The 22,026-nt window shown below is 41.0% G+C and overlaps 1 protein-coding gene across 3 annotated transcripts; it reads left to right on the top strand.

Moving 5' to 3' along the window:
* Positions 1 to 8,940: 8,940 nt before the first annotated feature.
* YPEL5 (yippee like 5) lies at positions 8,941 to 21,535 on the top strand. 3 transcript variants are annotated; one of them, XM_037066648.1, is made up of 4 exons: positions 8,941 to 9,155; positions 10,475 to 10,553; positions 17,448 to 17,614; positions 19,657 to 21,535. In XM_037066648.1, the coding sequence occupies exons 3-4, from the start codon at positions 17,474 to 17,476 to the stop codon at positions 19,879 to 19,881; spliced, it is 366 nt and encodes a 121-aa protein (XP_036922543.1). In that variant the 5' UTR covers positions 8,941 to 9,155; positions 10,475 to 10,553; positions 17,448 to 17,473; the 3' UTR covers positions 19,882 to 21,535. The 3 variants fall into 3 exon arrangements, with proteins under 3 accessions (XP_036922543.1, XP_036922541.1, XP_036922542.1); XM_037066646.1 differs by lacking the exon at positions 10,475 to 10,553 and having other exon boundaries at positions 8,943 to 9,155; XM_037066647.1 differs by lacking the exons at positions 8,941 to 9,155; positions 10,475 to 10,553 and adding an exon at positions 10,174 to 10,286.
* The last annotated feature ends 491 nt before the right edge of the window (positions 21,536 to 22,026 follow it).

Below are 22,026 nucleotides of genomic sequence, written 5' to 3'. Positions count from 1 at the left end.
AGTATGTGATCATCTTCATGTCTTTGAAACCCTCCCCCTCTCTCTCTCCACCCCACCCGCTCCAGTTTTGCCCATTCTCCAAAGTCCATTCTGGAACCACAGAACACATCTGCAGAGATTTTTTAAAAAATGCGCTAGCCGTAAGCCACCTCCCAGCTCACTGATATAATTACAACTTGTATTAAAACAATGGGCTTTCTATGAACTCCCTAGGATGAAATCTTTTCAGATGAAAGCTTATTCAACGGGTACCAATTAAAATTCAGAATTACAGTAAGAATGTAAAGGTATGGTAATAGTTAATTTTATCTGTTAACTGAATCATGGGATGCCCAGGTATCTGGCTAAACATGATTTCTGGCTGTGCCTCTGACAGTGTTTCTAGAAAAGATGAGACTTTTATATGGTGGACTGAGCGGAGCAAACTGCCCTCCCTGATGGGGGCGGGCATTATCTAATTCACTGAAGGCTCGAGTAGAAGAAGAGGAAGGTTGGACTCAGCCTCTCTCTGCCTTGCTGGTTGAGCCTGGGCATTGACCTTCTGGCCTCAGCACTCCTGGCCCTCAGGCCTTCAGACCTGGACTGGAATCCACACCGTCATCTCTCTGGCTCTCAGGCCATTGAACGACACCACCTGCCTTTCTGAGTCATCGGCTTGCAGATGGCAGATGTGGGGCTTCTCAGCCTCCTTAATCACAGAAGCCAATACTTTGTAATAAGTCTGTTCATAGACTGATCAACGTATAATTTCCTATTGCTTCTGCTTCTTAGCAGAAAAACACTGACTAATAGATATCTCAATAGAACTCCTAAATCCATCACTCTTGTCACCAATATATGCTTAACAGACTCATTTAATTAACATTCAATTAAAAATTACGTACAGCATTCCCTTTTTAATAGTGAGGCAATGCCAATAAACATATATGGCTCTGTCTGCCCAGAACAGGACCACCTCTCTTTTGGAGGATGCTGTTGTCATGGACTGAATGCTTGTGCCGCACCCCACCCAAATTCGCACACTGAAGCCCCAGTCCTCAGAGTGATAGTATTTGGATGTGGGCCTTTGGGAGATAATTAGGTCATGAGGGTAGAGCCCTCATGAATGGGACTGGTGTCCTTAAAAGAAGAGGCCAGGGGGCTGGCTTGCCCTCTTTCTACCATGTGAGGACACAACAAGCGGCAGTGTGCAACCCCACGAAGGCTGTCGCCAGCCCCTGACCATGCTGGCACCCAAATCTTGGACTTTCAGCCTCTAGAACTGAGAGAAGCAAGTTTCTGCTTTTAAAAGCCGCCTTGTCAATGGGACTTTTTATAATAGTCCTTACTGACTAAGATAGCCATTTTCCCACCTCCAACCTTATGGTACTGAAAGGTCTAGGGTGGAAGGAGGGGTGTCAATCATAAGACTCCACACATCTGGTCAGGGTGACTGGTCTCTGATCCATCCAGGCCAATGAGAATCTTTCTGTGGGACTTTTGTAACTAGAGATCACAAAGAAAAGACTTTCCTTTCCCGTCCAGAAGCCGTAATGATATAAGCAAGGAGTGGCTGAGGCCGTGGCTAGGAGTGCACAAAGCCAACTTGAAAAGAAAAACAGAAGGGGAAACAGAAGTATCCAATCGTGACTGTATCTAAGTTCCCTAAGGCCAGATCAAATCCCCTTTCTTAATCTTTGGTGATATGGGCCAATAATTTCCTTTTGATGATTTAGCTACTTCAAGCTGAATTTTGGCTAATCACAATCTACCCCTGTTGACTGATACCAGCAGTTTTGCAGAAGATGAAAATTCTTCACATGGTCATTTCTTTTGGATCAGTCTTCAATAAAAGGCGAGAACAAACTAAATTTTAAAATGATTATGGTGCAGCATAGGCAGACATGCTCGCTTCTGCTCACAACCACAACAAAATTACAGCTAAAATGTAGAACAACCATCACTCAGAAGCAACAGAAATTGAGTTGAAGTCCAACAACTACAGAAAAAAAAAACCCACATCCATCCAGACTGGTAGGAGGGGCACAGACACAGAATGGGCTGGCCACACCTCCACCCGTGGTGGATAAAAATTGGGCAGGCATATCTTGGGAGTGAGGAGTTCCAGCCCCACACCAGGCCCCACAGCCCATGGTTCCAGTGCCAGGAAGATACGTCCTCACAACTTCAAGCTGCAAAAACCATCAGGGATTGAGTCAGTGGAAGAAACTTCTTGAGTCCCTAGCAGTTCTTCTTAAAGAGCCCACACACAGACTCACCTACTCAGAATCATTCCCTCTGGGCTCTGGCCCTGAAGGGGTGGCTTGAGAGGCACCAGTGGCGCAGAGGGCTGAGGTATCTGGTATCAGGGCAAGCAGAGGCCATTGCCCCTTTTCTGGGCCCTCCCCCTACAGAGCCAGCAGACTGGTGCCATATCTGAGACTCCATGAACCTGGCTAACACTGTTGACCTGCCTTGGAGATCCCCAGAGACTCTGCCCCACCCAACTTATGGGCCCACCCAAGCTGCTTTTCCACATGAATAGCTGATGTTGGCTTATGCTTCACAACTTCCTAAATCCTCTCAAATAAGCAGCATCTGGCCTCAGTGAGATTCAGGCCTGGAAGTAGCAGGCTAGATTCACAGCTTGGCTATGCCCAGGGAATCTCCAAGCCCAGCCCAAATAGCAACCATCTCAGGTTGCTTTATAGCTCAGGCAGGGTGGCTCAGGGCAAAACACAGGTGGGGGATAACCTTGGCCTACACTATCCAGGGAAATCCCAGGAGCCAGCACACCCAGTGGACACCTACAGACCCCATAGGAGCACTACCACCCTGTCCCTACACAACTGGAGGGTGGAGGTTGGTGGTAAGGGGTCATAGCCAATCCTTGCAGCTGACTGGCCTGGGTAAATCACTCCCATTGATCTTCCAACAGCAACCAAGGCTCAACTACAAGAGGAGGGTGTATTCTGCCCACATGAAGGGCCCACCTCAAATATCTAGCTTGTGTGATAGGGGAGGCTGTGCCACTGGACCCTACAGGACACCTACTACACTAAGTCATGCTACCAAGATAGGGAGTCAAGGCAGTGCTACATAATACATGAAAACAAACACAGGGAGGCTCCAAAATGAGGAGACAAAGAAACATGGCCCCAATGAAAGGACAGACCAAAACTCCAGAAAAAGGGTTAAACGAAATGGAGATAGCAATCTATCAGATGCAGAGTTGGAAACACTGGTTGTAAGGATGCTCAAGGAACTGAGGGAGGAAACCTCAACAGCATGAAAAAGATCCGGTCAGAAACAAAGGACACACTAATTGAAATAGAGAACAATTACAGGGAAACAACAGCAGAGCAGATGAAGCTGAGAATCAAATCAATGATTTGGAACATAAGGAAGCAAAAAACAACCAATGGGAATAAGAAGAAGAAAAGAGAACAATTTCCCCAAAATGAGGAAAGTGTAAGCAGCCTCTCGGACAACTTTAAGCAATCCAACATTCACTTCATAGGGATGCCAGAAGGAAAAGAACAAGAGCAAGAAATTGGAAATCTATTTGAAAAAATAATGAAAGAAAACTTCTCTAATTTGGTGAAGGAAATAGACATGTAAGTCCAGGAAGCACAGAGAATCCCAAACAAGATGAAAGCAAAGACACCCACTCCAAGACACATCCTAATTCAAATGCCAAAGGCTAAAGATAAAGAGATGGGAGGGAGGGTATGGGAGAACAGGTGAGAGGTGAGGGGATTAAGAAGTACAAATAGTTAGTCACCAATAGGTAGGGGAATGTGAAGCACAGTACGGGAACTGGAATAGCCAAAGGACTTATCTACATGACCCACGGACAGGAACAAGGGTGGGGGGATTGCCTGAGGGAGTGGGGGTGCTGGGTGGAGGGAGGCAAAGGGGGGAAATCAGAACTACTGTAATAGCATAATCAATAAAATATAATTTTAAAATGCTCCTGGCACTAAAATTTATCTTGATCAGTTTTCTTACTGCTAAAGTTAAATCTATGCAGTGTAAAATATGTTTATGAAAACTAGGACAGTCTAAAAAATATGAATATTTCAGATTTTTGTCAATACATACAATGGTCTTATTATTTTATAGACATTAGATCAGACTATGCATAGAATCCTACAGCTTGCATTTTCTACTTAATAATGTATTCTGAATATCATGATATAGCAGTTCATTTAGACCTGCCTGGTGGTGTTTTAAATGTTGATTTTTATGTTCAAAGTGTGTCCTCCCCAAAGATTATTACAGTAATGGTGGGAGTGTGTTATCTCATTGATAGGAATCTAGCATGGAGCCCAGAGACCATTGCTATTGACTTTTTGTGCACAGATAGCTTTTGAAAGATGTTTATTGGTTCTTTTTTCACCCTTATGATATAAATCATGTCAGCGTATTGGCAGCATTTCAAGCACCCTGTCTAGTCAGAGTTGAATCACACAAGGGAGCCATCCAGTATTTGTCTGACAGCCTGTGAAGTGACGTTAATATTCTGTAATGCGGACAGTATAGGAGAAACAGTGAAATCTGCTCACTTTGGACTCAGCTTCATAATCAAGAGCCATGGAAATAATAATAAGAACTAATACAGCAGTGACTTTTATTGAGCACTGACTAGGTGACAGGGTCACTTGGTAAACATTGGACATCAGTTATATTATTTAATGCTCACAATAACCCCAAGATTTATCACTGTCTTTAGTAATTAAATCGAAGCTCTCGATCACCGTCAGATGGCTAGGAAGTAGCAGTGCTGGAAGTGACCTCAAACTAGACAACTCTGAAGTCCGTTTCCCTTACCACCATTCATTTTGCTCCCCAACTCACCCGACCTGATGCGGTACATTTATCTATCCTTACCTCAGGACTCAGATTCTGAGATGCAAAAGTCTTTATTGTTGGGAACATTTGTGGAAATTTTGCTAAAGCTTTAGTTGTTGGTTTTAAAATAAGTTTAGGGGAAGATATTGCAAGGTCTTCTTGGTTGGTGTCTATGATGCAAGTAAAGGTTGGGGCTGGTGGACTGAAGTTCTGTGCCCTTACCACTTCACATTGGCTGAGTCAGATTTGTAGGTACATTAGAAATAATATTGTTTTGTGCAGTAACACAGTTAAAACTAATGATAAACAGCTCTGGCTGGTGTGGTTCCGTGGATTGAGAGCCAGCCTGCAAACTGAAATGTTGCTGGTTCAATTCCTGGTCAGGGCACATGCCTGGGTTGTGGGCCAGGTCCCCAGTTGGGGGCTTTGGGGGGTGCAACTGATTGATCTATGTATCTCTCACAAATCACTGATGTTTCTTGCCCTCTCTTTTTCCCTCCCTTCCCCTTTCTCTAAAAGTGCAATATAAAATAGGACTTTAGGAAAAACAGGTGATATGTAATTTTCTGTTGCTACTGTAACTGTAAACTACCAAAGACTTGGCAGCTGAAAACAATATAAATTTGTCATCTTGCTGTTCTGGAGGTCCTGGGTCCAAAATGGGTGTCATGAGGCTAAAATCAAGGTGTCAGCAAGACTGCATTCCTTTTGGAGGCTCTGGAAAGATCCTGTTTCCTTGCCATTTCCAGCTTCCATAGGCGGCCTGCACCACTCCTGTCTCTGCTCCACCAGCACATCTTCTCTCCAACTTTGGCTCTCCTACTGCTTTTTTTAATAGAAAACTTAGTTTATTTTTAATTGTGGTATAATACACAAAACAAAACATTTAAACCCTCTTAATTATTTTTAAGGGTATAATTCAATATTAAATATATTTATTGTTATGCAAACCAATTTCCAGAACTTTTTCATCTTGCAAAACTGTGTGTTGGTTTACTACATTTCTGATTTTTTAAAATCAGAAACTTTTTATTGATTATGCTATTAGTTTTCCCAATTTTTCCTCCTTTATCCCCTTTCTTCCCTGCGCCCCCCAACCCTCCAGCATTTGCACCCCTTAGTTCATGTCCATGGGCTGTACATATAAGGTCTTTGAGTTCTCTGTTTCCTATAGCATTTTTTACCTCTCTCCTTCTATTTTATGCCTACCAATTATGCTTCCTCCCTGTACCTTTTCCCCCATTCCTCCCTTCCCCTCCCCACTGACAACTCTCCTACATTCCTAATTTTATGCACTCAAAGAATGCCAGGTCAACTGATGAAGGGGCTTTTATCCCCGAGATGCAAAGTGGGTTTTAATGTTGGAGATGGATTACCATAATACATCATATAAACAAATAGAATAAGGGGTAAAACATGATTACCTCAATAGACACTAACAAGATATTTGATAAAATAGAATAACCATTCTCTATAAAGGAAAAAGAACTTTAGCAACTAACAATAAAGTCTGGGAATTTTTTGACAGAAATAGTCAAAGATACATTGTACATCTAAGGATACTTAAACAGAAATAAAAGGCAAATGACTGGAAAGAAGTCAGCAAACTTCATGACCATTTTTCAGACAGAAGAATTTTATATCCAGTAAGTAAGTTACAAAATTATCTTTCCTACAAAATATCAAATAACTGGGGGGAGTATGGGTATAAGAGGACTCTGATAATGGAAAAATACAATAAAAAACACAATAAAATAATTAAAAAATAACAACCAACTAGCAATATGATATATAATAGGAGAAGTTCCCACTTACAGCAATCCCTTGAATTAGTTTTCTGGGGCTGACACAACAAATTGATACCACAAATGGGGTGGCTTAAACAACAAACTATCTTTCATGGTTCTAGGGACTGGAAGTCCAGTATCAAGGTGTCAGCAGGTTTGGTTACTACTGAGGCCTCACTGCTTGGCTTGCAGGTGTCTCCTCTCTGTGTCTTCACATGGTCTTTTCTAAGTGCACACACATTCCTGGTGTCCCTTTGTGCATCCTTTTTGTAAGAATACCAGTCAGATTGTTTTAGGGATCACTCCAAGGACCTCAATGGGAAATCATCACCGTACCAGTCAAAATTCACTCTTCTTTGTCTACCTATAAAGTCAGTCCTGTCAGTTAAACCTGCCTCTTCAATTCTATTCCTTTCTGCCCTCCTCATCTCCTACCTGTACATCACCAACATCTCGATTAATTTTTGGAAAATATGATTGTCATCATTCTCTTCCAATTTCACAAATATTATGTTTAATAACTCTGTGTGACCTTGGACAAGTTAATCACTGTGCCTCCATTTACTCATCGGCAAAATGGGATAACAGTGCCTACTGTATACAGTTGTTATACAATTGAGTTAAGCATTTTAAAGCACTTAGAATAGTACACACTTTACAGGCATTTGTTAAATAAACATTTCCCCATTGTTTTACTTAGTACTTAAAGTACTCACTTTGAGAAAAGCTAATTTCTGTGGGTTTAAGCATTGTACACCCTTTTCAAAAAATCATATACAGAAATAGTGGAAAAATATTTTCTTGATGAATATGGGTGTCTGTTACAGCAGTTGTTTTTTTTTTAAATAACAGCAGGGTTTTTTCAGATAACTTCTTTCCAGTCACTTGCCTTTTAAAAAGTTGGGGCATTTGCATGTCTCTCAGTAGACAATAATGTTTAATAAAAGATGCAATGAAAAAATATGGAGAAAAAGGTAAATTTGTAGATAAAATATAAATTTGATGTGGAAGGATGGCCATAACATACTGGATGAAAAAAGCAAGTTGAAGAATAAGCGGTACAGTGAGCTTTCACACGTGCTTCGTTTAGGAAGAACAAAAGGATAAATGTGAAGCTGTAAGCAGAGGACAGAGGTCTCTGTTCAGAATGAGGCTAAATGAACTTCCTACAATGAACATGCGTTCCTTTTTAAATTAAAGCTAGTGAAAAGAGTAACAAGAAGAAAAAACTTCAAAAAGTTTCAAACTTCCTCATCTCTTGGAAAACTCACCAAAAGATCATTAGTCCTTTTGCCTCTGATGTTCAGGTGAAAATATTGGTGAATTTGGGGTTGATAAGGAGTCAAACTCAAGGAGTTGCTTCAAAACCTCCATCCCACTACTGATTGCTTTGAAAACTTTGCAGATTAATCTCAAATGTTAGCCTTTTTCACTTGGAAATATGCATTATCAAATATTTATGCTTTATCCTGAAAGTCAGCCAAAGATCATTAATGTAACTACCTGGGAAATTCTAACGGAATGGAGATGGAAAACCTTCCATCATGAACATTGATTAGGGTTAAGAGAACAGCTACCCCTTTCAATAAACAAATTTCAGAAAATCTCCATACAGAAAACTGAATTTTCTCAATTTTTTTTAATAATCACTTCCACTACCAAAACTCAGGGAGTTGTAAATACAGCTGGGCATGCTTGAAAAATCATTCTTTCTATAGATATTACTCAGGAGTTCCTTCTATATGCTCATACTCTTGAATTTGGCGTTTGTAAATAAAAGGCGGCCCTCTCTAAGGAGTGGCAAGAAAGTAAACAACCCCAAAGAAATCACATGGTGCGTGTTAACTACCTAGGTATTTACTTTGCCTACAAAACAGCGTGTTGTTTTCATTCGTCACCACTGGGCCTCAAAAAGCTAGGACTTCAGGAAGCTAGGCCTTGGCCACCACCTGGTGACGCTGATGACGAGCAAGGTCTCACAGCTGCCGCGATTGTGCTGAGCTGTCTCCTTTAAGAAGCTGACTCACGTGGACGCTGTGTTGTGTGCTCTCAGCTGGGAAGGGGGTGGATTCTACGTCTCTTCACATTGGACACCTCTGGAGAAGGGGCAGAGTCATCCTCTTTGATTGGCTGTACGATGTGTTGGGTCATGGGAGGGCGGAGTGTTTAGAGCTCGCTTTAGGTCTGCAGCTTCTAGGAGGGATGGACAGGGATACGAAGAGGAGCTGGAGCAGGGGAAAGCAAGGTGAACCAGAAAAGGGGCGGGGCCCATTGGAACTGGAAGGAGCAGGTTGCTGGGGTAGGGGCGGGGCCTAGGAATGAAGGACATTCTGAGCCAACCGGGAAAACCGACTGCTTGAGGGGCGGAGCCACGCTGGGTGATTGACGTTAAGGCCCAACTAGGGAGAGGCGGGGCCAAGGCCGGGGCCTGACTAAACCTAGCGACTAGGGTGGCCGAGGGGCTTCATCCGTGCTGCGGAGGGAAGGGCCGCAGGCAGCTGCGAATCTCGCCTTCAAATCTCAAAGCCATTTGCGGTAAGAGTGGCGGGGGCTGGGCTCGGAGAGCACTAGGGAGTCCCCTAGGTCGGCGGCTTCGAAGTACTCGGGAATCGGTCCGAGGCGGGGGCCCAGGCAGGAAGTGCTTCTTCCTCGTCATGTTCTCCCCGGGGTCCCAGAGCAACTGCCCCTGGCCCATTTGGGCGGGCCCCAGTGACGGGGGTTGCCAGCAGACGAGCTCGGCTGTTTCCTCTTTGTGAGGCCGGGGCGCAGCGGCCGCGTCGGCCCGCCCCCGCGGAGCAGCCGGGATGACCGGAGTGCCCCGCCAGGGCCGCGACCCCTCAGCTCGGCGTCCGAGCCCTCCCGTCGCTGCCTCCGGGTTTGGCCAGGAACCCCCAACGCTTCCGGCGCGCAGAGTCCCTGCAGGTCGTTGCTGAGGCCTGCCGCGCCTCCGCCTCGGGCAGTTTGGCCCTCGACCCCCTCCCCCTCGACTGCCCCGCCCCCACGGGCCGCGTCCCCGCCACAGTGTCGGGGACGCGCCCCAAGCTCAGCGCCGTTGTGGTCGGCTGGAGGCCTGGTGCCTTGGCGGGCTCGCCGAGCCCCCGTCCCCGAAGTGAAGTGCGAATTCGACTCCGAGTTGTGGGGCCCCGATTATGGCTCGATGCGACCCGTCTGTAAAAAGGACTACATGCTTGGCAAACAGGAGACCGGAGGGCGGTGTTTGCTTTTGTTTTCTTCCCCGTCGGATGAACGTTCGCCCCCCAGCCCTCCTCCCAACCTGAACCCTAAACTGAGGGAAAGAGCCCCCGCTGGCCTGGCAGAGGGTGTGGTGCGATTGCTGGGCAGCTGCGGGGATCTCGGGACCTCGGGGGGCGCGGTGGGTTGGCCAGGGGCAGCCGCCCGCTCAGCTGTTTCGGCTGGTATTTGTTGTGCCCTAGGAGGCCCCACCGCGCCGCGCCCCTGCCCCTCCCTATTGGCCTGCAGTGTCACGTGCCCGCAATCAGCTGGGGCCAGCTGGGGCTGCGGGGTGCGTGCGCCGCGCGCTGGCCCAGCCTGGGCGGTGTCTGGACGGATGGTTTCGGGGTCCCGCGGCAGCCCTGCGTGCTTCCTCCTTGCTGGTGGGAGGGAAGGCGTGCTCTTGCAACCCCTTTATTCTTCAGCGCTCTGTAGGTAGGTAGGACAATGAGTACTATGAACAGCAGGAGTTGGAAAACTGAACTACTACAAAGATAATATTTAATCCTGACACCATCTATTAATCCTCCCTTGAAGGGAGTCTGGAAAGTGTACAGCTCATTTATTTTTAAACTTTTTCTGTTTACAGAACCCTATTGGTAATCTGAGGATTTTTATTCCAGGTCTCCTTGACAGATGGAAAACCTGAAGTAAAGATTAACCTCAGGCTAACCTTGTGTTTTTGGAAAATTAGACTTGCTGGTGAAGTAACTGAGGGGAGGGGAGGGTGAGTAAAAGGATATTGGCAGATTTCGCACAGCCACATGTTCAGTGTTGCAGGGTACATACGCTTTCCAACACAGAGGAACCAGAATGCATCAGGTGTTTCCAGGGTATGTATTTGTGCCAGATGTGGAGTATCTTGGTGTATTCTGTTCCTGTTTATTGCGTACTTGTACTGTATTAGGTTAGAAGAAAATTGCAGAGAATTTAGAATCTTTTCTCTCAAAACTTACTGTTTAGTAAAAAGTCAGAAAAGTGGAACTGAGTAACAATTTGTCATTAAATAGTAGTAACTTATGTAATGAATATTATAAGAGTCCTAAAATGGGAAAGAGAGGTGAAGTGAGGTGAAACTGGAAGCATTCTGAAGTGGATTGATATTGATTAGACGGAGAAGATGAAGAGGCTTTGGGTTGCTACTAGGCAGTGGCCCAGGAACAAAAAACAGGCCTGGAGCATGTACAAATAAGAAGGCGAGGCTTGTACAGTTTGGCACATAGGATGTTTTCCACATATCCTGTTATCTTTATGGGTAAGCACTGGGACACCAGGTAGAGTGTAGCTCCTTGGAAGGGACTGATGTTACCTCTTTAGAGGGTGTCCTCGCCCAGCTCGTACCCGATACAGGCCTACTGGTGATTTATTTTATTTTATGTTTTGATGATTATCTCTAGGAACCATCTTATCTATAGGAGAGGGAGATGATGACTTGTGCTGAAGTAAGGGAACTAAGTAAATTATATTTTAACAACCTTTCTACAAAGATTAGTAAAATCCATGTGAATTTTTCTGAAATAATACCTGATTGGATCCTTGAGAACTTATCCCTAGACTTATTTGCCTTTTCTTTTGCCCTGCTTAAGTGATAAAAAAGAGGAAAAACTTTTAGTAACAATAAAAAGGGGAAAGAAATAAGACCAAAATTAGATCTAAAAGAAGAGCTTTAACTAGCTACTCACCTCCAAAAAGCCAGTCCTTGAGACATGAAACTAGGCCTAATTATAATCATGAGTTGTGAAGATAGTCCTAAGTTTATTTGTGCCTAGAATATTGTTGTAACTTTTAAAGTACCTAAGTGGCTGTCCAAATTGATAGCAGTTTCTCTGGTAACCCTGTATAATAATGTATGAGTAGTGTAGGAACTGACCTTGGCTATGATATGAACTTGCTACTTGACACCTGAATCAGGAAACCAGATAGTTAAGTTATACTCCAGTCTATTCAGTTTGAAGCTGTTTTGACTCATGGTATTACATCTGAACAGAGAAGAGATCTTGAATTTGGCTTGCCAAAAAACTGGGGAGATTACCAACTGGATCCTTCATGTGACTCACTGAGTTACATGACTAGTCCTATTTTCTAGTGATGACTAAATAAAAAGTGTTACAGAAATACAGTAAACTTAAAAATATTTAACAAAAATAAAGGCATTATTTTAGGATCAAGAACAAAAGTATAAAAGTTACTGTCAAATGAAGACCTTATGCCACAACCAGAATATCATTTGACATCACAAAGGAAACTGGTTAGGTATTGCAAAAGAATTAACAAAAAGACAGCACAGCTTTCTCTTGTAACTGAAACTTGGCTTGGTGATTATTTTTACAAAAATTGGAAATTGGTTTTATGGATAAAATTCAACTTATTTTGCTTTATAGGTTTTCAGTAGGATTTAGTCACAAATTAGTATGAAAATAGTTAATGAGGTTACAATAACATTAAATGTTAATTATAGTAATTAATACAGCACTGTTAAAAGATCTTTCGGCTTTATTCCTGTCTTTGTTTTGGAGAGAGAAGAGACTGAAAACCAGAAATACAAGCATGCTTCCGCATGTTTCCATTTTAGCAGAACTGCTTGCAAAACAACCTCTTCTGAATGGCAGATTCCTAACCCTTTCTGTGCTAGGCTCCTGCCTGTTCAGTTCCCTGTAGGAGTGGCTCGTAACCTGCATTCGCCCTCCACCATCTGGTGCTACAGAAAAGGCCATCTCAGTTCTGGTGGTATGTGTTTTCTATGGTTCTCTAAGGAAACAGTTTTATTAACAAAGGAAAAGTCTTATCTGTGAAATAGGTGTTTTCTGATCTGAGGGTCCTAAGAAATGCATATCAGTACCTGCTGTTCTCCTCCCTGATATTTTTAGGGCTAGCAAAGGTGCTGCCGTCTTCAGGGTATTCTGGCTTGCCAGGATTGAATCCCAGCTGGATTTTTAATTACAGGGAGGGCAAGTACCTATTTTAAGATCTAGAACTGTGACACTAAGAATTTGAGATGCTTCAGAAGATTTCTAATTTTTCTCCTGCTTGTAATTTCTGTCACCTGGTCACTTAGCTTTGCAGTAAATAACAGGAAATGAAGTTAGTTGTTATTTGTTTCATACCCTTTCTGAGTCTTGCTTTCTTCATCCGCAATAGGAGAGGGAGGTTGTTTGGGGTAGAGAATGTTGAAGAAGATAATCTATTGTACTAGATTAACCTTTAGGTAGTATTTACTGTGCCAGGCACCGTCCTAAGAGTGTATTATCTCCAATTCTCACAATTCAGGATAGATACTCCTATTTTTATTTTATAGACGAAGAAGACGAGATTAGAATACCTTACCGAAGTTCACACAGCCTTTAAGGAACAGAGCCGAGATTTGAACTTGGGTAGCTTCAACTCTGGAGTTAAATAAAGTATTGGGTTGGCCAGAAAGTTCATTTGGTTCTTTCCATAAGGTGACTCCAATAGCGCTTAGTTGTTTTTAACTTTGTTAGGAACAATTTTGTTAGATTATATTATGACAGCCATCATATCAACATGCATTTTTTAAAAACTTAATCAAAATTGATGAATTTTTGTGCAGCCATTTTAGTATTGAAAATAGAAGAAAATAAACAACATTTTCTACATAGTATGCTTTATTATTTCACGAAAGGTTGAAATGCAGAAAAAGATTTGTGCAGTGTACAGAGAATGTACTGTGACTGATTGAACATAAAAGTGGTTTGCAAAGTTCCTTGGTAATATTGACATTTTGGCCGAATAATTCTATACTTTGGAAGATGTTTAGCAACACCCCTGGTCTCTACCCACGAGAAGCCAATAGCAGAAGATAGCTGACATACTGAAAATATCTAAATCAATAAAGTTATTAGTGAAAATGAAAAATGTGTCTTCTGTTTTATAGGAAAAAAACATAGACTTTTTGGCCAACCCAATATCTGAGCTATATTGTTTAAGTCCTGGGAGTAAAGAGAGAATAAGGCAGAAGCTGGGTATATAGTACTTATGTTTATAGTATTTTTATGGTTGATCTTAAGCATACTAAACTGATTACAGAAAGTTAAAAGATTTTAGGAAAAACCATAAAGAAAAGGGAGGAGGATTAAGGTGACCTTCTCAAATACTTGAGTTAATCCTTGAACCTGAATACCAACCAAATTCACTTTTTTTCTGAAAAAGACTGTCTGCTTTCTGAATGGAAGGCTCTTTCACTTCCAGATTTCTAAGCAGGGGTTGGTACACTTTCTGTCAATGGCTGGGTATTGAATATTGTAATCTTTCCAAGCCATAACATTTCAGTTGCAACTACTCAAACTTTGTTATTATAGTGAGAGAGCAGCCAATTATAAATAAGTGGATGTGGTTGTGTCCCAATAAAACTTTATTTAGGATAATGGAAATTGAATGTCATGTCATTTTTATGTGTCACAAAATATTTTTTTGATTTTTACCCCTACCATTTAAAAGTCTAAAATTCTTAGCTTGTGAGCAATACAAAAACAGGTGGTAAGCTGAATTTTGCCCAACGGCCTTAGTTTGCTGACCCCTGCTAAGGGAACTATTTAGCAGTTTTCCAGAACAAGATAGCGTAATATTTGTTTGTGTATGTGTGTATTAATACTAGCAATGAACAACTGGAATTGGCAACAAAAAACACAATCTATATTAATATCAAAAAATACTTTGGTATAAGTCTAACAAAATGTGTACAGCATCTACAAGGAAAAATATAAAACTCTAATGAATGAAATCAAGAAGAACTAAATATAATGGAGAGAGATTTCATGTTCATGGATAGTAAGACTCAGTGTTGTCAAGATGTCAGTTCTTCCTAATTTCATCTGTAGATTAAAGGCATTCCCAGTCAAAATTGTAAGAAGTCTCCTTGTGAATGTCAACAAACTGATAGTAAAGTTTCTATAAAAAGGTAAAATACTCAGAGTAGCTAACACAGTTTTGAAGGAGAAGAATAAAGTCAGAAGAATGAAACTACCTGACTTCTAGGAGTTCTATAAAGAGGCAGTGATCAAGATAGTATGGTATTGGCAAAAGAATAGACAAATACATCAGTGGACCAGAACAGAGAGCCCAGAAATAGACCCACATAAATATAGTCAGTGGATCTTTGACAGAAGGCAATACAGTGGAGCAAAGATAGTTTTCTTACTAAATGGTTTGGAACAACGGTACATCCACATGTAAAAAAATTAACTCAAAATGGATCACAGGACTAAATATAAAATGTAAAACTCCCTGGCTGGTGTAGCTCAGTGGATTGAGTGCAGGCCTGCGAACCAGATGATTGCAGTTTGATTCCCAGTCAGGGCACATGCTTGGGTTGCAGGCCAGTTCCTGGCAAGGGACACACTATATACATTGTATGTCCCCGGCAGAGGCAACCATACATTGATATTTCTCTCCCTCTCTCCTTTCCTTCCTCTCTAAAGATAAATAAATAAAATCTTTAAAAAAATAAAATGAAATAAAATGTAAAACTATTAAAGACAACACCAATGGGATAATACTGGAAAAAAAAATAATAGGTAAGCTGGACCTCACTGAAATTTAAAGCTTCTCTGTGAAAGATGATGTGGAGAGAATGAGAAGACAAGCCACAGACTGGGAGGAAATATTTGCAAAAGACGTATCTGATACAGAACTATCATCCAAAATGTAAGCAACAACTAAAATTCAACGATAAGAAAACAGCTGGCTTTATGGACCAAAGACCTTAACAGACATCTCACCAAAAAAGACATGAAGCAAACAGTTTGTGAAAAGATGTTCCACTTCGTATGCCATCATGGATATGTGAATTAAAGCAGTGAGATACCTCTACACACCTGTTAGTATGGTCAAAATCTAGAACACAGACAGTACTAAATGCTGACGAGCATGTAGGGCAACAGGAATTCTCAGTGATGACTAGAAGGCTGTATGGTAGCTTATAACAGAATGTGTGGTTTCTAACCATATGGTCCAGCAGTTGCGCTCCTTGTTATTTACCCGAAGGAACTGAAAACATGGCCACACGAAAAACCTGCACATGGATGTTTTATTCACAATTTAATCATAGTTTTAGCATTATTTATAATTGTCAGAACTTGGACACAGCCACAGTGTCCTTCAGTAGTTGAATGGATGAATAAGCTGGTATATCACATGGCATGGAGGAACCTTAAATGCATGTTATCAAGTGAGAGAAGCCAATCGTAAGCTATATACTGGATGTCAGTGTGATTCCAACCAGGCAGAACTACAGAGACAGTAAAAAAAGTCAGGGATTGCCAGGGGAAAGGATGAATAGGCAGAGCACAAGAGACTTTTAAGCCAGTGAAAATACTTGGTGATACCATAATGATGGGTATGTGTCATTATACATTTGTCCAAACCCATAGAACATACACTGAGAGCGAACCCTAATGTGAAGTATGGACTTTGGGTGATGATGATTTGTCAGTAAAAGTTCATTAACTGTAATGAACCACTCTGGTGGGGGATGTTGATAATGAGGGAGGCTACGCATGTGCGGGAGCAGGGAAAATACTGTGAATTTTTAAGAAACTGAATAAAAAGGTAGAGGCCCTAAAATGTGATTGCTTCACCAGAGTCCTATTAAAATAGAAACAGAAAATTCTAGTTGCTGAATGTGTTATTTGTTGAAGGTAAAGGAAGTTGAAAATAATTACTGAAATATGATCTGCATATCATCTATGAATTTCACTTATGTTTTCAGCCTGGTGCCTCACCATTTCAGTAATTTCAAATAAGCTAATAATAGGCTCCCAGGTAAACGACCAAGTTTAGTACTTCTTCAACCTTTTAAGGATTTTAATAGCCTGGAACTAAGAAAAGCTAATATCAAAGAGGTCTTATTTATAAAATTAACTGGGAATAGTAATTATAAAAGCTCAGATTATTAAAGTACTGTTTTTTGCTTGAAAGTTGAAAAGGAAAAGAATCTTAAAGCTCTAACTGTGATGAGTTTGGCCTTAACTTTGGTTATAACTTCACTAATGTTAGTGCTATGACCGCTTTATAGTTACAGATACACCTGGTGACCAGAAACCCACTTGTTTTCTGATTGTCCCTTTAACACTTAAGCTAAACCTTTTTCTCACCACTCTACCTGTGCTTTTCATTATTCAGTTTCTGATACTCCACATTCTTTCTTTTTTTTCCATACCAACCAAAAGAGAAGTAATACCATTCCTTTTCCTGCCTAAGCATGTTTACTTCCTTGGCTCAGTGCTTCTAAAATAAAATAGTCTTAGCTTGCCTGTGCCTATTCATTTGTTCACTGAATGATCCTTTTGTTCAGAGTCAGCTATTTTACATATTCAATACTGGGAAGTCAGAGATCGCATATATAAGTGGTTCTCAGTGACCCACCAAGTAGATACTAACAGTTTTTTAAAGGAATTTATTGAATTATTTTTAGAGAAGGGGGAAGGGACCTGGCCCACAACCTGCATGTGCCCTGATTGGTAGTTGAACCAGCAACCTTTTGGTTCGCAGGCCAGTGCTCAGTCCACTGAGCCATACTAACCAGGGCTAACAATTTTTTTGATCATAATGCATTTATTGTCCTTTTATGTTTGCTCCTAGGTTTTTAAAAAACTTCAACTATAAAAATGGGCAGAATTTTCCTTGATCATATTGGTGGTACTCGTCTGTTTTCTTGTGCAAACTGCGATACAATTCTGACCAACCGCTCAGAACTCATCTCCACTCGATTCACAGGCGCCACTGGCAGAGCATTTCTTTTTAACAAGGTTCGTGGGAAAATCGGCTCCATTTCCTAAGTGGGTTGGGTGGCGGGTATGTTTGACAGTAGTACCAGGATACTCCTCAGGGCTTATACCAGGAAAACTCAGGAAAACTCAGGATGAGAGCTGCAGCCTATAGAATAATTGCCCACTAGCTTGTGTTTGAGTGGATCTCAGGAAGGCATTACCAGAGTGTGATTTTTAACCTTGGAAGTTGAAAAACATATGAGAGTGGTCTCCATTCAGTGTAAGATTATAGTAGTGACTTCACAGACTATGGAGGAGGGGGCTGAGGCATCCCCATACCCATGTCACTATTTATTTTTATAGGGGGATAGCTGCGTTAAGCTCTCATAACTCAGTAATACAACTGAGTAAGGATCATCTAACCAACTTCTCCAGCTCTAATTTATGCTCACCAATCACCCCTCTGATTATGATTTAGTTTATTACATAGGTCTGCCAACTGGAAGAGTGTTTCCTAATTTACAGTTAAGTATCTACTCTATCTACATCTCTAATTTCTGGTTTGCTTTGAAATTGGTTGATGTGGTTTCTGTTCCAGGAGTCTAGTGTGTACTAGCACAGTTGAATTTATTGGGTTGGCCAAAAAATCCATATGGTTTTTTCCATGAAATGAAAAACACATTCTTCATTTTCAGCAATACCTTTATTGGTTTGAATATTTTCAGTATGTCACTGATCTCCCACATGGTCTAACATTGATGGTTGTCAGTTAATGTCTCAACGTGATTGCTGTCAACTTCAACTGGTCTACCCGACTGTGGAGCATCGTCCAGCAAGAAATGTCCAGCACAAAACTTGGCAAACCACTTTTGACACATTCAATCAGTCACAGCACCTTCTCTATGCACTACACAAGTCTTATTTTTGTTTCAGTTGTGTGTTTACATTCCTTAGAAAACTAAAGCATAATATGCTGAAAATGTTGCATATTTTCTTTCATCTTCAATATTAAATGGCTACACAAAAATTCAGCATTTTAGATAAGTTTTTTTTAAATGCACACTGATATGACAGCTGTCACAGTACAGTCTTAACAAAATTGTTTCAAATGAAGTCAAAAGACAACTAGGCACTACTGTAGCCATCTTACGGGAAAAAACTAAATGAACTTTTTGGCCAACCCGATAAAAGTGTTTTAGGCTAAGGAATAGAACTAATGCAAAGGTATTGCTCTTAGAAGGTCAGCTAAACTTCTCCAATGGACAGCCCTCTGTACAATTTAGAAACAAGTTTTTCTCGCAAAGAATTGATAGTGTATAACCCTTGATCTTTATTTAGGTATTGGTCAGGAGTCCGTACACTGACAGGCCAGCGTCCTGCTTTATTTAAAATAAAGTTCAATGGCACACAGCTATGCTCATTAATTTGTATATCATCTATGGCTGGTTTTGTGCTACAACAGCTGTCTAAATAGTTACAAGGAAGATCATATAGACCTCAAAGCCAAAAATATTTGCTATCTTGGCCTTCATATAGAGGTAAGGTACAGAGAATTGTTGGGTATTCAGAATCATTGAAAATTCTTCACAGATTTTCTTGAACCCACTTGAAAATGATGTGTTGCAATGCATAGTCTATAGTAGGCTTCTCTGGTCAGTTTGCATATAAAATGTATTTTCAGAAACAAACTTGTTAATGGAATACCTGTTGTATACTATATCTTTTACATTGGTAGCCTTGTTTGCACACAAGGTGCAGTAACAGTTGCATCCAGCCCTACATTTTATGTCTCCAAGTCAAGGACTCTTCACTACAACTCAGAAGTATCACTAGCATGTATAGTATGGCTTGGACCAATACACTAATGTGTGATCACATTACATGTTCAGTGCAGTGCAATTCCACATGTTTACCTGTCCCAGCAGCTTCTAAAAATAGCTCTTGGAAAGGTTGCTGTGGGTTGGACTGAAGTAACTGCTATTTGCTTTTCTGAATTTGCTGTTCCTGCACCAGTTAAATATTGTGTACTTTCTGCCAAATAATTTACTCTCCTTGCAATTTTGTTTCCACATGTTCCTTAGGTAGTTAACCTGCAGTACAGTGAAGTTCAAGACCGGGTTATGCTCACTGGCCGCCACATGGTTCGAGATGTGAGCTGTAAAAACTGCAATAGCAAACTCGGATGGATCTATGAGTTTGCCACTGAAGACAGCCAGCGTTATAAGGAAGGCCGTGTGATCCTGGAACGTGCTCTAGTTCGGGAGAGTGAGGGTTTCGAGGAGCACGTACCATCTGATAACTCTTGAAGAAAACGAGATAACGTCACCTTTTCCCAGGTCTCCTTCACTGAAAACAAAAATCTACTTCCATACACTGTCACCTTAGCATCAGAGTCGGATTCATGAACTGCGGGACAAGAGGATATGAGAATCTAAGATGGAACCTTTCTTTCTTTCTTTCTTTCTTTTTTTCTGTTTTCCATCTAACAGTGTGTAGAGAGAATATTATGCAGATGCTGTTCATTTTTCCCCGTACTTCTACATCTCAAGGCAGAATGGTCTTATCTGCAGCTATGTGGTGGGTAGACTGTGAGGAAAAAAATCTGGGCAATTAGAGTGGCAAAGTGTTTTATGTAAATTTTGAAAGGAAAATGTGTCAAGAGCATGGTTTTTAAACTTATTTGGGCTTTATTTTAAAGAACTTTTTTTTAACCCAGTTATTTCACTTGATTTGCTAGCTTCAGAGAAGAGATCCGAATTTGTGACCAGTGCTAAAGGTTCAGTGTTAGCATGGCTTGTGCTGGCCATTGCGCCATATTCTTGTTGGAGATGAACCACAGCACCAGAGCCCATTCTTGCTTGTCAGTCTTGACCCAAAGATGTCACCATTCCTAGTTATTTGTCACCATGTAATTGGTGTTGATTGGAAACTTTTCCTGAAATGGGGCAGAACTGCTTGGTTGTCCTGTCCATGTAACTTAAGCATAGTAATATAAATAAAGTAATAGTTGAATGTTTTTGGTGGTGTGTTACTTTTAAAAAACACCTTTTAAAAGAGCAGCATATTTGATAAGTAATTTTCATAATACTGTTTCTTTTCATCTCGTTAAGCTGGACTGTGTGTTAAGATACTACTTTGTTTAAATTAAAGCATACTGTTTAAATCTCCAGTATTGTATTTAGAAAACAGTTGAACAGAATGTCAGTGTGCATTCATGCAGAAAGCATTTCATCTGTATCCGTTCTAAAAGGAGGGAGGAGGGGTAAATGAAGCAGCCTGTCTAAAAATACTGCTTTGCAAAGCATTTCAGCCCATCCTCAGTTTTGCTTTGATTTTTGACAAGTCGGTGAAGCCTAATAGTTTCATCAAAGGACTAGCTCTCATTAGCATTATTTTCTTAGCTCTTCCCTAAGGAATTCAGCTATTGAAATTAAAACTGTACTTGGTTCCTTCAAGTGGAAAGGGATCAAATTTGACTCAGGGTGTTACCTGCCCGAAATTTACATTATGAAGTATTTAAATGTTTTTTTGTGCGAATTATTTCTAGATAGTCTATTACTTGTTTCTAGTGGAATAAATGACATGAAAATTGGCTAATTTGGATGGATGTTGGGGTGCTCAATTTCTAGGTCTTTGTCTAGAGAGGAAATTTGCCTCAATTAGCAAAATCTGTTATTGATCCTAGAAGAAACTTAGTACAATTAAGTTTCTCTGATTTGTCTTTGGGCTCTTGGTTAGAGGCATAGGGATCTGAATAAGTAGGTGTATAGTACTGCATTTGAAATAAGTGAACACAAATTCTGTCTTTCCTTCACCATGGACTAAATCTTCAAGCATTAAACATCATTCCTCCCCATTCGTTTCCATACTGGCCTTTGAAAACATTCAGATTCCTAGTAGCATGCCTTACCTCTAGCACTGTGTGCATTTGCTGTCACAATAAAGTATATTTTGTCTTGCCTTGGTGCAGTACTGCTTCTTTTCCAGTGTTCCTTGTCTAGCAATACTCTCGTCTTAGTTTTATCTATAATCACATACCTTTGAGTGGTGGTAGCTTGCTGCAATGATGCCAGATGACATTCTGGCTTAGTTAACTACCCAATTTACACCTGGAGGTAATTGGACTTACCAATATTAACTTCTCTGAGATGATTTTGCTTCAGATGCGGACGACTACAAGTAAAATATCACTAGCTTAATGTGCCTGTGACTGAGGCAGGTATCACAGCAAGCAATGTGGAAGATCCAGTCGGATTGGATTCTTTACAGAAAAGCAGACACATTTGGTTGAAATGGGAAACCACTAAGGGCAATGATTTTGCTTTGGGAAAGGAAAATTAACCAAATACAAGGGAGTATATTGCAGAATAGGTGGGTTACAGAAGGGTGTATGGATTAAGCTTTTTCCCATGACTGAAAACTTGAGGATCCTTTAGTTTTAGGTGACAGTG

This window comes from Sturnira hondurensis, unplaced genomic scaffold (assembly GCF_014824575.4).
Source record: "Sturnira hondurensis isolate 20B ecotype Veracruz unplaced genomic scaffold, ASM1482457v3 Scaffold0016663, whole genome shotgun sequence".
Taxonomy (NCBI): Eukaryota; Metazoa; Chordata; class Mammalia; order Chiroptera; family Phyllostomidae; genus Sturnira; species Sturnira hondurensis.
The sequence above is the reverse complement of the archived record's forward strand: the minus strand, read 5'-3'. Positions and strand labels throughout refer to the sequence as shown.